Source organism: Centrocercus urophasianus, unplaced genomic scaffold (assembly GCF_019232065.1).
Source record: "Centrocercus urophasianus isolate 14NV4802_14NV808 unplaced genomic scaffold, USGS_Curo_1.0 seq_17, whole genome shotgun sequence".
Classification (NCBI taxonomy): domain Eukaryota; kingdom Metazoa; phylum Chordata; class Aves; order Galliformes; family Phasianidae; genus Centrocercus; species Centrocercus urophasianus.
Window position 1 is genome coordinate 14614167 of NW_024884722.1, and position 15628 is coordinate 14629794.

The window sequence follows — 15628 nt, forward strand, 5'->3', positions numbered from 1 at the left end:
ATTACTGAGCACTCCGTGATTAATAAAGACTGAAAAACACCATCAGCCATAGGACTGGGATTTGTTCAATAATAGTTTACCTTGACATCTGCTGCTGCATTTTATGCTTCAGATTTTCTTTTCATGTTCTTACTCAGTAATTGCCAGATTACTTTGCTAATCTTTCTGATTTGACCTAGTCACTGTCACCCAGTCTTAACAGAATACTACTTAGCAAAAAGAACGTGACTAAGAATGATTAGAACACAGTCCATCCACGTTACCATGCACAAAGAAACACAGTACCAGATTACGACAAATGGAATCACTGGAAAACAGCATCCATTGCAGTAATTATCAAAATCATAAAGAATGCCTCATCACTATCATGCAAGTCTTGTATCACTCTATTCTGCATGTTTTGTCTAGCTTGGTTTGGTCTACCATGTGGAAAATGCAATAAAGCACTACAATAAACATGCATGGAGCAGGAAAAAAAAAAAATAAAAATAAAAATCAGAATTGTTTCACTCCAGTCTTGATCAACTCCATATAATAACACTGCATACACTACACAGAACTCTAATAGAAGAATAATAATTTTCTGACAAACCTGTTCCAAATTTACTGAAGGGATGATTGGGGTTTCCAGTAGCCTTCTCCAATTGAAACAACCTCCAGGCATCATTCATCAGATTCTTTTCATGCTCAGAATCAACAGCATTCACTTCTCTATCTTTGCAGCTTTCATCAAACAAAGGGCACAGGAAAAACTGGGCAAATCTAAACAGAAAATTTTCAGATCAACTTTCCATTACATTTATTAATAGTATGAAGTATCCCTCCTGAAAATAACTGATTACTTTCCAGTGCAGAATTCACAAATTCCACAACAGCTTTAACACCGATTCATTAGTTCTCAATTTCTTTACCTATAAATACAGACTACAACATACTCACACCACAAAGAATCAATCTTGTGTCACAAATAATACACAGAAATCTTCTACAGTATAGAAGTTTAGCTGCAAGAAGTTCTTAATCTTGTGAATCAAATCAATTTTGTCATACAGAGGAAACAAGGAACAAACTTTGAGAGCAAAGAGCTCAGCCTTTATAAGCATGAACAACTTGATCACCCTTGAACCCTTTCTTTAATAACATAGTGAAAAAACATGAGGAAGAACTCTTAAGCCATTTGAAATAGCAGCAATAATTTAAACAGAAGTGTGTTTACCTGTCTAGTGCACCTTCTAGATGTTCGTGTGACACATCGAAGTAATAGTTTGTATGCTCTCCGCTGGTGAAAGCATTGGAGCTCCCTGCATGCTCACTGAGAAATTGACTATATTCATTCTCTTTTGGGTATTTCTTGGTTCCCAGAAACAGCATATGCTCACAAAAATGACTAAGTCCAGCAATGTTGGGCGGATCAGACAAAGACCCTGCAGGAGGAAAAATGTCACAAAATCACTGACAAAAAGTAATGATCAAATCTTAAGTCTTTTGAAGTTCTTTATATCACAGTATGTTGTCCAAGCCAATTATACAAATTCTGTAGTTATAAGTAGACACTTGGCAGCTAACAGTCAACTAAAATCAGTTTAAAAAAAAAAAAAAAAAAAAAAAAAAAAAAGGAAATTTAAAATGAGTAACTGAACCAATTACTGCCTCAAACTGTCTTCCCAGATCAGCCTGCATTGATTGCTTTTCAGACAAATAAGATTTAAATTGAAGTTCATGATTCATAATCTGTATAGACCTGGCAGATCACAATGTTCTGTCTTCTATAGTTTGATTTTAATAACTGCATTGCATTAAAAGGCAGCAATTGACAGCCACAATTAAGGAGGTGTTTCCCCTGTGGTTTACAGGATGAGTAATAACCTATGATTAATTTGCAGGACACAAGCAGCTATTGGAAGTCAGTGAGGAGGTGAGAAGGTAGACACTTTAGAAAACAACAAAGGCTTCCTGGAATGTAAGGCAGAAGCATGACGTTCGAATCTGGCAGTTCTGCTTTGGACCTTACAACAGTGAGCAATGGGAGAATATAGGTGGAGGTAACAGACATTTCCTCCAGCACATGTGCAGGAACAGGACATACGTTGGTTACTGTCAGAGTATCCAAGAAAACCAGATTTGGGATCCTCTGAACCACATAATGATTTGTACCAGAAGCTTACAAAGTTACTCTACTACTTGTGTCCTAACATCAATGGCACAAAGAGCTCCCAACTATATATACTGCAAGAGGATGAGTAAAGATGCTCGGGTAATGTGTGCATGCATCACACTTTGGAAGTGAGAAACTGTCACTTTGAGAAATACCTCCACTAAAAGAAAAGGCTTCCACAGCTTCAAGATACTGTCTTCCCTTTCTATGCCTTGTATTCCTGTTTGCAACTTAAGCATCACTGCAGCTAGGGTGTGCCTCCCCACCTCCTCCAGCACTACAGCACCTTCTCACCTCAACTCATCACCAATTTCACAAAAAAAAAAGTCTGACGTGACAGATGGAGCCGTCTGAAATAATTGTACTCACACCCGCCCCTTTCCTGCTTACAAAAGAGCTTTCATAACATGAAACTTACTCATTAAAAGACATATTTCTACACTTGAGTAAACACAGTTTACCAAGAGAATTTAATTAGCCCTCATAATTTTCAACTTAGTACACCAAAGAATTAAGCTCTAAATTTCAGTAGAAGACCAGGCTAGCAACTAGATATTACTCCTGCCAGTTTATTTGCAATTAACATACCAAAATTTAAAGAATTTTAATGATATAATAATTGTTTAATGAACACAAATTGCATTAAATACCTATGTGCACATCGAGTGCTGCTGAAGACTTATCCGTGGTGGGGTCACTGATGAGAAGTGCTTTAATGCCATTTGCCAATTCCAGTCCACGATATTCTCGTTTATCTTCAGGTGATTTGATAATTTCATTTGTTATTCTCTTAATAGCAGGATTGTTCATTTTGTTATTTGTCTCCTTCTGAAGACTTAAGGAAAATAAAAGAGAAATCACTTACTGTTTTTACGTAAGAGCTGTTCACAGATTAACAGTTATGTTAGAGAATAAGCTGCGGGTGATAGAGAGAGCAAGGAATTTAGTTCTGCACAACACTCATATACCATAGCTCAAATCCTGAGAGATTCCTGCAAAAAAATTAAAATAAAAAAATAGGCTGAGCAATGCAAAAAAAAAAAAAAAAAATGCTGATCACATAATTGAATGTTCACAGTTTCACTAGCAGTAATTAGAAAATAACTTAGCAAAGTAATAACATGTCCCTGTTCAACTACGATAAGAATGAAATAAATCCTACGTTGCTATCTTGAACATACTTCCAGGCTTCGGGAAAGTATTTTCACTGAAGCTTCTGAACTGGTCGTTATATTCTGTATGCTGTAACTTCACAGTCTCAGGTTTAAAACAAACACCACGGCAACTGGGTTTGTACAGTCAGATGTGAGAGGGTAACATCATTCACACTACTGCCAGAAACATACAAACAGAAGAATCACCATGATCAAAGACTGTCTCATATGTATAAAATTCTACTATTTTACAGATGGAAGGTGGATCATTATAAAGCAAAGCAGCAGAGTAGGCATTTGATCTTAGAAAAAAATTTGGAAGAAGTAAAAAGACTATCTGGAATTTTCAAGTTGATTGAAAGAAAGCACAATTACCAACAAGAATTATAATCCAAGTTAAAAAAATCTGGAGTTTAGAAAGCATCAAGGAATAGTCAGAATTTGAACACTGCCAAGCCAGAGCCAATAATAAACAATACAGAATAGCACCTGTAAATGTGCTGCAAGGTGCATTTCAGAAGGAAATACTTCCATTACTAACCATACTTTTTTTTTTTTTTTTTTTTTTTTTTAAACTCAGTCAAATGTAATAACTATTTCCCCACTTGGATGCTGAAATTAAATGTCTACGCTCTAATTTACATCTCTCATATATTTACTGGCTTAACCTTATATGCAGAGTGCACCTATCATTCACAATCACAGTGTACTCCAAGCACAGAGACTTGTTTGTTTGCATCAACAACATGTGTTGTGGAATAAAAATGTCTCTTCATTTAAAGTTCAAAGTATGAAGTAGAAAAACTCTACTGTAAGTGTATATCTAAGCATAAAGGAAGAAATGATACTACCTTTCATAGACAAAGTAACTAAGCTGTTCTTAATTCCATTTCACTGTCTCTTCCACATGGTTCTATTGGACTGACAAGTGTAAGCATTCAGGAGAACAAAGCCATTTCTGTATTTCCTGATTTCACCTCTACTAATGCACAACTATCAGTTGGCTTTCAGTTAAAGCCTTCTGCCTCATTAACATACTAGTTACTAAACAGAAGATGAAGGTACACTATAAAATTTCAAATCTGGGAGGTTTCATATGCTACACAATTTCCTCGTCACGTGGTAACTCCTTATTTCTCTACCTCCTCATTGAGTCACAGAATGTTGATTGTTCACACGACTCATCATTCCAATGTGATTCATCAAATTACACAGCTTCCGTGAAACCTCAGTTTTCAACTGATGTCTTGTGAAGCTGCACACCTCCACCTCATTTTATCATCATTCCCTTCTTGTTCCTCCTTCACAGCTATCTCCAGTTTAGCAGCCAAATTTCAGAACAGGAAATCTACCATTCTCAAAAGATCAAATGATTAAGCCTTCCAACTAAGGACTTAATTCTGTCTCTCTTTATTGATTGTTATTTTCATGAGCATTGTGAATGTAAGATTCTCCCTCAGCTCCAAGAGGGTTCATATAATTAAGCCAGAATTACTTCCTTGAAAGCTACATAAACTGTGCTAGCAGAAGCAAGAGAACAAGAGCAGATGAACCACACAATATATTTGAAAGGCAGCATGACAACAGAAAACAAAACACACAGGTCCAATACTTTCTAGCTAAAGCACTATTCCTTCTGGTGGTATGCAATTATAACACAGTAGTTAGAAAAGAAAATGCAATTTAAGACAGAATATTTTTACAGTGGCATTTTCTTAAGTGAACTGTAAGCTCCATTCATTCGCAACTGCTTTTTGACAAAAGAAAATTAAGTAACAAACTTTTTTATTTCTAGTTTATTTGAGAAGTAGTCTAATTCCTTAAGCTATGCTGAGGGCCTGTTCTAAAGTACTGGTGCTATATCTACTTTGCTATGCTATCATCACAGCCAGCACTGGATGCTGACATCCAGTAGGAAAGAAATTCATCCACAAACTAGATGCGTCCCTATTCAGTGACTGGGAAATCTTAAACATTCTTCCCTCCCATCAAAATGACTTCACTTGTACAAGAAAAGTCTAAGGTAGTTTGCAGTAAAGTGATATTCTATTATTTAACGTCCAGCTTTGTAACAAGTTGTAGGCAGGCAGTCCCTCAAAACCAGTGAGGCTTCCTGGGGAAGCCAGCTTCCACCTGCAGAGTACAAGAGTGGGATTAAGTGATACGTGAGTCTTCCTACTTATTTTAGTCTAAGTTATTTTAGTAAACTTGTTGTAATTAAAAATCAACCACCGCAGTCATGCCTAAGTTTAGTGTTTGAACAATTAAAGACCATACTTGAAAACCAATTAACAGAAACTCCTGAGAGATGCCTTCATTGCATGAATGTAACTAGCTAATAAAAATATGACCCTGAAAGCACAAACTCCAAAGCACTTTTCAAGATTTGTGGTTACAACAGGCTGCACAAGTTGAACTCAAATGTTGATAAGTAAGTCTGACCAGACAAATGGCTATAAACACTCATCAGCTTGAAGTAAACCAGCTGGAGGACGACCAACATCTCTGCAGATTTCCATGCCTATTTTCAACATATATCAGTTGTCTTAAAACTTGGGATTCCCTGAAGCTTTCATACAACTGAACCTGAATTTCTTTTATGCATATCTGTGGGAGCATCGATGTGCTCGCTGTAAGTTTACACTGCATATACTAGAACCCGCATTGTTCCTAGTCTTCAATTCGTGTCTCATGTGTTCCAATTACACTTCACATATCATGCTGGCTGCAATACAAATATTCTAACTCCACACTGACAACAGTAACAGCCAATCTCATTTTCTATCTGTTTCAAGATCCATATTTTATTTGCATGCCCGCCTGTATTTTAGTTTTCTTTTAAATTCCAAATTTCACTGCCTACCACTTACCAGAGGGAAACCTTTCTCGAGTCCAAACTTCTTTGTTCTGTCTTGTAAGGGATCTAGCACTGACACAAGCAGCCTGTATTACCTACTAATCCTTGTGGTTCACAGTCCTTAGTAACTTAGACAAAAACTTCTTCAGCTGGAAATGCCTGGAGCAAAAGAAGAGCTGTGTGCTTCAGCAGGAGGCCTGGGGCTGCAGAACTACAGCCAAGAGAACTCACAGTAAGTTTTCTCTCCTTTCCTGCAGTGAATTATTATCACTGAGTGAAGCACTGTGGAGGATTCCATGAACTTCCTTAGCTACAAACTAGTGGCTCTGCAGTTATGAAATAAATCTCCATTCTTTCACATGTCTTTAACCCTCATCTCCTTTAAGTCTGCCATTCCTCATGGCAGCAGCAGCATTTGACAGCATTGTGACATCTTTATGAGCGTAACAGTGACATTAGTAATAAACCAACCTGTAACTGACCAGCTCTCTCAGCTTATTGATTCACTTGTACACCACAATTAAAAGTTTATTTTTTAAACTAAACTGTATTCAGAACAGTTGCTTTCCTAAAATCAGGCTGCTGTTTTTATTAAGGCATATAGACACTTCCATATACACCATCAATATATTACAAATTTGAACAGAAAGCAAGTAATCTCAACAAGCATAATTAAATTTTCCCAGGCAACTAATGCCATAAAGGATGCTTCAGAATAATCATCATAAACCATTCAGGTTACGTGGTTCAAAAGTAGCCCAACTTAGTAAGTATTCTTCTACACACAGAGAGATTAAAACAGTTTATGTGATTCAAAATACATAACCCACTGCAGCAATCTGCTGTGAATTTACTTGTCAAGAAGCTACAGAATGTATCTCAGATTCCAACACGTTCCTGATGCTGATCTGAATAAATGTGATTGCATACACAGACTGACTAAGGAGATAAACCATGACTTAATCAGTGCTCCCAAGTTATTAAAAACAACTAATCATGCCAAATCAGGCAAGTTTGAGGACGATGAATATTTATAAGGCTTTGTCATGTAGTTCATTTTGAAGAAATTCTGAAGTCTAACTACAAGAAAACATTTTCAGAACCTTAGCCTCCAGCTTTCTGCCAGGTCTGGGACCCACAGAAAACTCCCTCTTAATGACAGCGGCCAGGGCAGATGCTACCTTCCTTGCTCTCCTTCTCAGAAGGGTCCATATCTTCTGCAGCTTCTATGTTACATCCATAAGGCTCAGTCTGCTACAGATTTCATTGCCAGGTGGCTGTAAAACTGGGCATGATTACCAGCAGCATTAATGAGATGACAGCACATTGGGAACTTGGCAAAACCAAGGACCATGGTAGTTTCACCTGTACAATTCAGGCCTGAACAGCAAAACATCATGTTTTCAGCAGCCTTGGCTTGGTGAAACAGGATGGGATCAAGATACCAAAGCTAACTCAGTGCCTTAAAATTATATTCCTTTGCTTGAACATTTTATAGTTTCCAAAGGTTAAAAAAAGAAAAAATGAAAAAGGCAGAACGTTATACAATCTGCCAGCAGACACAGCAGTAAAGGATAACCATTTTTTTCCTCAACTTCTAAATCACTTTAGCTTACATTCTCTCTCTTTAAAAATTCCCTGCAAAGAATTCATTAAACATCTTCCAGGATAAAAAATATTTTATCCAGGTTCAAATGAAACAATCATTTCCCCAGTATTTGTTGCTTCAATTAGGCAATATCAAATTCTAATGCTTGAACAATACAGTGGGCGGTTTTTTTTTTTTTTTTTTTTTTTTTTTTTTTTTTTTAAACATTTAAGCAAAATTATCTGGGGTTTTGGTCTTCAGACAATTATAACGATACAGATTCTTCAGAATGACTTCCTAAGTCTGGCACAGTATTTTACATTGCATCTTTATATGCATCAGCCTCAAATCACATGCTAAGAACAAGACTGATAACAGTTTCCATGTCATATGCTTATGTACTTGAAAAGTGTATTTTACTTTCTTCAGAAACATTCACATGAATTCATTTCATTGTGCTATGCATCAAATCCCCACAAGCCAGCAGGATTCCCCTTCACCCTTCCTCCCTTCCTCCATTCCAGGGCATGATCCACAGCTACAGGGCAGCAGCAGTGCCAGCACAGCCCTGCATGTGCCAGGAGAGACTGCTGTGCTTTATTCTAGAATGGATTGGGATGTGTACTTCATACATTTTGTCAGCAACTAACACATCAGATTGTCCAAGACTGTCTGTAAAGCCAATTCACCTAACACTTTATGCAACCATCTGTCTCAAACCCTCAAACTTAAAAACTTGTGAGGTCTGAAAAAAAAATAAAAAAATTATATATATATATAATATAAAAAAAGACTAAAACTTTCCTTACACTGCACAACAGAAGTGCATTGAAAGATATGAGAACTGGCAAGAAAAACTGATCTAGCAACAAAACCACAAAGAACTTTGGGATTTGGTATCATGAACAGCACTGTAATCCCCTGTTAAAAACAACTGCTTATTTAACACTAGAGCTTTGACAGAACCAACAGAGCTATAACAATGAGCAGTGTCCTGTGGTGTTTCAGCAAAGGAATTCCAGATTGTTTACCTATTTTTGTTCTAATTTTTATGATTTTAGACAATTCAGTTCAAGTTCTACTGCTAACACCCTGAATAAATCTTCAACTTAGAGCAATTTTTTCCATTTCAATCTTTCAGACAAGATACAGTTCTGACTCATTCTAAAAACAACTTGCAGAAGGTCAGGCCTTCTAAATAGAGAGCTACAGTGAATCAACTTTTGAACAAGCCTCAACAAAAATCACCTGACCCAAAATATACAGCCCTACATCATTGTAGGCATAGTACAATTAAATTAATTCCTCTTCAGATATTCTCATTACAAAGAGTCCTTCTGCTATCTTGTTAGAAAGACCAACATTATGAAAGTACCCAATACAATAGAATTAATATATCACAAAAATCAACCCAATATGACTTCCCAAACGCTCTGATAGTATTTTTAGTAAATGACTTCAGTGAGCAACCGTCACCTGCAGTGACCCCTAACCATGTGCTAACACCTTCCAGTTCACTGAAACGCTAGAAGTAAGGAAGCTTTTTCCCTCTTCCCTCCTTCTCTGGAGGTAGCAGAGCAGGGAACTACTATTGTGTTCACATGCAATATGAGGTGTATCGCTGACATTCTGATAAAGTTCCTGAACGTAGGGACTCTGCCACAGTCTTACACACATGTAAATACACTTGTAAGGACATCCCAACATCAGTATAATTTGCTCTTTAGTTGAGGCTAAAGCAGCTAATTTCAACGTTGTATGCAAGATGAGAAGAGATAAGAAGCTCTAACTTGGAAATTATCCCCGTTACTCAATTATTAAAATATATCTGTTTACCAGAGTCTTAATTTTCACAAGTTCTCCATCTTTATAAAACAACAACAAAAAACTATGTGAAGTACTAAGCCTCCTCTGCCCCCTCTCATTTCATTATCATTTATCTAGATCCTAATTCACAATCAAATGGATGATTAATTCATGGTTGTAGGCAGTATGAAAACATAACAGGCCTACTCACACACACCAAAATCCAAATACTCTATACATTCAAACACTCCAAGAGAAGTAATCCAGCAGAAGGACCGACAGCAGCAGCTCAGAGCACACACTGTGGATTACCTTCACAGCAGCCAACAGGCAGGGTACATTCATGCCGTGGTGCACACAGCAATCACAAGCAATAACGGTGCACCCAAAGTCTGCCACACGAGCAGTTGACAGCATGAGTCATCATAAGCCATTTGTTTTCCCAAAGAAAAGAAAAGCTACTTTGCCGTCTTACTTTTGTGCCGTTAAACATAGCTTTGGCCACCAGGGTAACGGGCACGGCACCTACAGAAGGAAGAGAACAAAGTTTCCCTCTCCCTCCTGTCAACTTCGGATAACTCGGAGCAAAGTTATTTCTGCCCCGTTTGGGATTTTACACTTCAGGAGAGCAGGGCGAGCTAAGCAACATCAGAACTCCTTTTTAAAAGGAAAATGAAGGCAAAAAAACGCAACAACAATCAAGGACCAGTAAGCCCACCAGGCACGCAAAGGAGTTCTTCACGCAAAGGACGCCCGCCCTGCCGGTACCGGCGGCGCAGAGCAGGGCACACGCAGGCCGCCCGCCCCCCGCTCCCCTTACGGTTTCCCCACGGCCCCGCGTTCCGGGCTGCCCTCGTTCCCCACAGAGCCGGGGCCGCCCCGGCCCTCACACGACGTGGGGGTTGCAGGCGGATCTCCGGCCCCTCACGGCAGCGCCGTTTCCCCTCCGCCCGGTTCCCCCGCCTCACGCGCACGCACCGTACCCGAGAAAGCCGCGCTGAGGGGCGAACTGCGAGGCCGGGGCGGCCCAAGGACGCGCGCAGCCCAGCAGAGCCCGCCTCAGTTCAGGGAGCAGCCGCTGCCGCATATCCCAGCCCCGCCGCCCGCGCCCGGCTTCTCCCCGCCGCACGGCCCGGCCCGGTCCCGCTCAGCAGGCGCCGCTCCTCAGCTCAGCTCAGCGCCGCTGTCGGCGGCGGCGCCATCTTCTCCGCCCGCCTCCCCTCCCAGCCCGGCCAATCCCTCCCCGGCGCCCTCGGGGTCCCGTCCGCCCTCCTCGCCCGGCGGGCCCGCTTTCACCGCGCCGGGCCTAACGGGGCCCGTACCTGGGGGCACCTCGGCTGCCTCTGCTGCCGGCGGGGCGGGGGCTGCGGCTGGGGAGGGGGCGGGGGGCCTCTGGGAGGAGGCGGAGGCGGCAGAGGGGGTGGGTGGCTGGGCGGGGAGCCGGGGCGACACTCGTTGTGGCGGGTAGGCCCCCGAGCCGCGCCCGGCGGAGGCAGACGGAGCGAAGGGCAGCGGGAGCGCTCCGCCGCCGCCTTGATGGACCGCGCGGGGCCTGGCCGTTTCCCTGCTGGCGAAAGCCGAGACAAAAGGTAATTGGATGCCTCTTAATTTGAGTTCGGTGCCGCCCTGAGCGGCTGAGATTTCAGTTCTCGTCGTGGAGCCGGTGTCTGAACCCTCCCTGCCCGCGGGGAGAGGAATTAAGCTTTGGGAGCGATCCTGTAGCAGCCGCGTGGCCTCCGCTCACCGCCCGTGAGCTGCGGGCTGCCTCAGAACGTGCGAGTGCTGGGCTGGATCAGCTGCTGCTGTAACTGTGGGCCTCCGGATTTCTGGGGAGATATTTCGTTCTTCTGTTGGTATACTTGCCTGTGGGAAGGCGGTGGTTGTGGCTGGCTACTTAAATTCATTTTTAGGAAAAAAACCCTAAAAATATCACCACAACACCTGTTTGTGTTTCTAATAACTTGCTTTCTTCAGATGTAGCTTGTTTCGACTGTCCTATTTCACAAAACTTAAAAATACTGAAAATATCTGAATTTGTTACGTTTGGTGCCCACTTTTAGTCCGTGTCCTTACAGGCAGTAGGTCACAGCTGGAAGCGCTTCTCAGGACCCTGCTGTCCTTCAGAACCCAGTGACTCAGTTCAGACTATTCCTGTATTCATAGATGGGAGTGAAGATGTATGTGATGGAGCTTTAAACCTGTTGTCTTTGGTCAAATTAGCTGTTTAGAATGGGAGCATGGTACTCCAGATGGTCAACAAAATCTGTCAGGAAGTTTTGGTAGACATTCAGCTGCTGGTTCCCATTGAAGCCTGGGCTGCTATAGAGACGTTCCTATCTGTACCTGAGCTTCCTAATTTAAAGTAGTCATGTCTGTATCAAGCACACCCACACTCTGGTCTCAGTTTAGATACAGAACTGTCTCACAAGTTAACTAAACCTGGTTAGAGCAAAGCAATACTCTTTGCCTAAATTAACTGGTTGGATTTAGAATTGTGTGGGAGCCTAGTTTTAACAACATGGTACATCATGGAAAAAGGAAGTGTCATGTTGTCCTCATAAGATTCTAGTTTGAGGTAATCTGCTTTTATTCCATTTCCTAGTGTATGTAAAAGAGAAGATAAGGACAGAGGAAAAAGGAAAGGATAAGTGATGAGATCTTTAATCTTAATTCTATCCTATCACCGTTGTCTGTGCATCAGAAAGGGTAATACTGCCGTATTGAGAAGGCGGCAAACTGCCAACTGATTGCCTTTTAGTGATAGATCTGCTTTCTTCCTGAAGCAACCAGGGGATTAAAAAGTTGGGATTTGGAGTAGAAGAAATGCTTCTGCCTCTTTTGCTATTAAAAGTTGTAGATGGGTCGTATCAGCTCTCATGTGAAAGATGCAAAAATGTACAAGCAGTTTTTTGCTTTTTCAGGTCCTAAAGAATTTTCTACCCTAATGCACCCTGTTTTTTTTCAGCTGTTAGTTGCTCTGATAAATACTACCTTTCTCTATAGATCTTGCCTAATCTATGACGCATATATCTAATATATACGTCAACAGTTTAAGAACTGGTTCAGCCCGGTTCTGTGATTAATGGGGTGGTGGGACATATGGACCCATGCCCCGGGAAAAGGGAATGGGAAAAAGGGTAGTGAGATAGGCCTAAAAACAAAACAGTGGCAACAATCTGAGGAGGAAAGCTAATTTACTAAAAAAGATATCAGAATGCAAAATAACGCAATATAATACAGTATAATTGGAATTGAAGCTAATAAACCAAATAAAATGAGAGTGTACAAAAACCAAAGGCTTTACTCTAATGCTGAAGGCAAGATGTCTAGCCAGGCAAAAGAGAGAGACATCTTGTGATCTGCAAACAGTTCTATCTTTCCCTCTGAGTGGAAAACGGAAACAAAACAACGCAAAGCCCTCTGTGGTATGTAATATGTTGTTTTGTTCTCTTCTGAAAGCCAAGTACCTGGAACTACCCATGGACCTGGAGTATTAACTCTTTAACTCCCAGTGCACTACATGACGTTATGATGTGGAATACCGATAACCAAAAATCATAAAACCATGGAACTTACTACATCAGCAGAACTGTGGGATTTTGGGAGTAGTCGCGACTAGAGCGAGGGCTTCTCCTTGTGTATCTGTGATGATGAAAGATCACATCTTCACACGTCAAACACAATAAAGTTCACACCTCCTATTCTTTACACCTGTCTTACTGACTCTATTCCCTGTTTAGAGGCCATGCTGTTGCACTGATATTTATTTGGAATGCATATTATTATAATTAACTACTCTCTGTTTCAGTTTATATACTAACCAGAAACCACCTTTATCCAAAATTTGGACATATTTTGCATGTTTTTCAAGAATTTTTAATATAACGCTATTAGCAAAAGTGAAGAACTTTCTCTATTAAACAGCCCACCTGTTTAACTTTTTTTTCCTTATAGGACTTTAATTGCTTCAAGGCAGTTGGTGCTGATTTTCTTATCTGCTCTAGAGAAAAAAAGTGTTGTAAAAAACGATTAGGACTTAAGATTTGGAGTCGCTATGGAAATTGTCAAAAATTCTCATGAAGAAGCCTCGTAAAGAAGCAGATCTCTCTTCAGGATATGTGACATGGCTGTACAGTGCAAGAAGAGCAATAATCCTAAAGGTAGTCAGGTTCAAAACTGTCTAGATAAACAGGTATTTTCTATTCCTGTTGAAAACTGGGGGAACAAATGTTAAACTCCAATTACAGTCTTGTCATGTTTCTAATAGAAGCTCATTTTTCCACCTACCTAAAATTCTGGAGTCAAGTAAAATTGCAGTTGGATTTCTGTGGGTTGCTCCAAAAGTAATGCCTCCTATTTACTTCCATGAAAACTACAACAGCTATAAAGAGCACAGTAACACTATACGACAGTGCAAATGCTCAGCTATAAAACTATTTTTTTCAACATAGTCACCACCATTAGTTATGCATTTTTGTCAGCAATGAACAAGAGCCCGCATGCTATCCTCATAAAAATCTGTACCAGTGGAGATGACCACTGCTACCAGTGCTAAAGTGCACCACCCACCATCTCGTTGTTTGATCTCTGTACATGTTCAGCAGGTGCTGATGAATGTCAATGGGTGCTATTGTTTCCACATGGAGAAATTCAGTGACATACCCATGCTTCATGCACACTTTTGTCTGATGCCACTGTGTCAGACTGTCCCTCTGCTGCCATCTGTCACATGGCAACAAAACATAAGGAATGTTGGTGGGAAGGCTCAACCTCTACTTCTATACCACCAACATCTGCTTCTGACACTGTGGGCCAACAGAATAAGAGGCATTACTTTTGGAGCAGCTCTTATGCCTCTGAAGAAATCTGGCCTCAGGCTGAAAAAAATCCCAAAGGTTATGGTTATTTCCACGCTAAAATAAATAGAGATAGCTTCATAACAAGGTGTAGGTGTAAAAAGCATTATTGATCACTGCTGGAATATGTTTAGCCACAACACCTGTGCATATAACTGTAAATTCCCTAACAGAACCTTTATACATCAGAGAAGTCATGTGTAAATGTGATACATTGAACTGCAATTATGTTACAATAATCAAGTACATTTTCTTAGAAAATTGAGATTAGACATACTAAATATCTCCCATATCTTTATTAAAAAAAAATTGTTTTTCTCCAGTGGTTTGTTAACAGAAGCATTTAATGCCTGTAATTGTACAGGTATTGTTTAACAGGTATAATTTCGTCTGTTGAGAGACCTATTTTCATATGTTTAGACACTGAAGAAAAGGATTGTCAGTAGTAAGGTCAGACATTTTTATGCCAGTACAATTCAATTTTCTCTGTTAAACTTTCTTAATCTCCCAAACTTCACAGCTAAATAGAATAATTATAGTTGCACAAACAACTGTCAGAAGCTTAATGTTCTATATGAGCTTAATGTTCTATATGACCACTCTGCACCAGTTTCAGCGATACAGGTATGTATAAACATCTTTCTTAGTATATGATACATTTATTTGTATATTCAGGGCAGCTTTCCTATTTAAAATAATATTCACTGACGCCTTGACACATTTCTGTTTTTCAACATGTTTTGTTTCCGGGGTTTTCCTAATAAGTTTTGGTGTAAGTGTAATTTCTTTTTCCCTTTTATTTTTTGTATTTGTATATATGACAATCTATCTGATGCTCCATAACTTCTTGTTTTATTATTTGTTTCAGACACAGAACGGAAAAAAAAAGATGTTCTTTACTCTGTGCGACGCAAACCTAAATGCAGTCACTGAGATACAACAGTCTCAGGTAATGGAAAGATACCATGATATTCCTGACGAAGGATGCTGCTCTGTTTTCTGCACTAAGTTTAAAAACAATGAAATGAATAAAATGAATTAATATTTTGAAATATGAAATTCAGAAAATAATGAGAAGTTGAGGAGACACTTCTTTCTGACTTCAGTAGGTCCTATTAAACCTATGTTTGCAGTTTTCCCATCCATTTTTTTTTTAATGTAAAAATATCATCTAGCTGCATGTCCTAATTGAGAATAAGTAAGTATAAGGAG

The 15628-nt window shown here is 39.9% G+C and overlaps 1 protein-coding gene across 3 annotated transcripts in view; it reads right to left on the reverse strand.

Annotated features, from left to right (window-relative positions):
* The window catches only part of IDE (insulin degrading enzyme), a 54585-nt gene extending 43692 nt beyond the window's left edge, over positions 1 to 10893 (reverse strand). The window contains exons 1-4 of one of the 3 annotated variants that reach the window (XM_042817997.1): positions 10883 to 10893; positions 2806 to 2990; positions 1217 to 1424; positions 593 to 762 (exon numbers count right to left, since the gene is read on the reverse strand). In XM_042817997.1, the coding sequence (XP_042673931.1) occupies positions 593 to 762; positions 1217 to 1424; positions 2806 to 2965 (538 nt within the window). In that variant the 5' untranslated portion in view covers positions 2966 to 2990; positions 10883 to 10893. Of the gene's footprint in view, positions 1 to 592; positions 763 to 1216; positions 1425 to 2805; positions 2991 to 10543; positions 10634 to 10882 lie in introns of those variants that run through there. The other 2 variants (XM_042817999.1, XM_042817996.1) reach the window with 2 other exon arrangements.
* Between the last annotated feature and the right edge of the window lie 4735 nt (positions 10894 to 15628).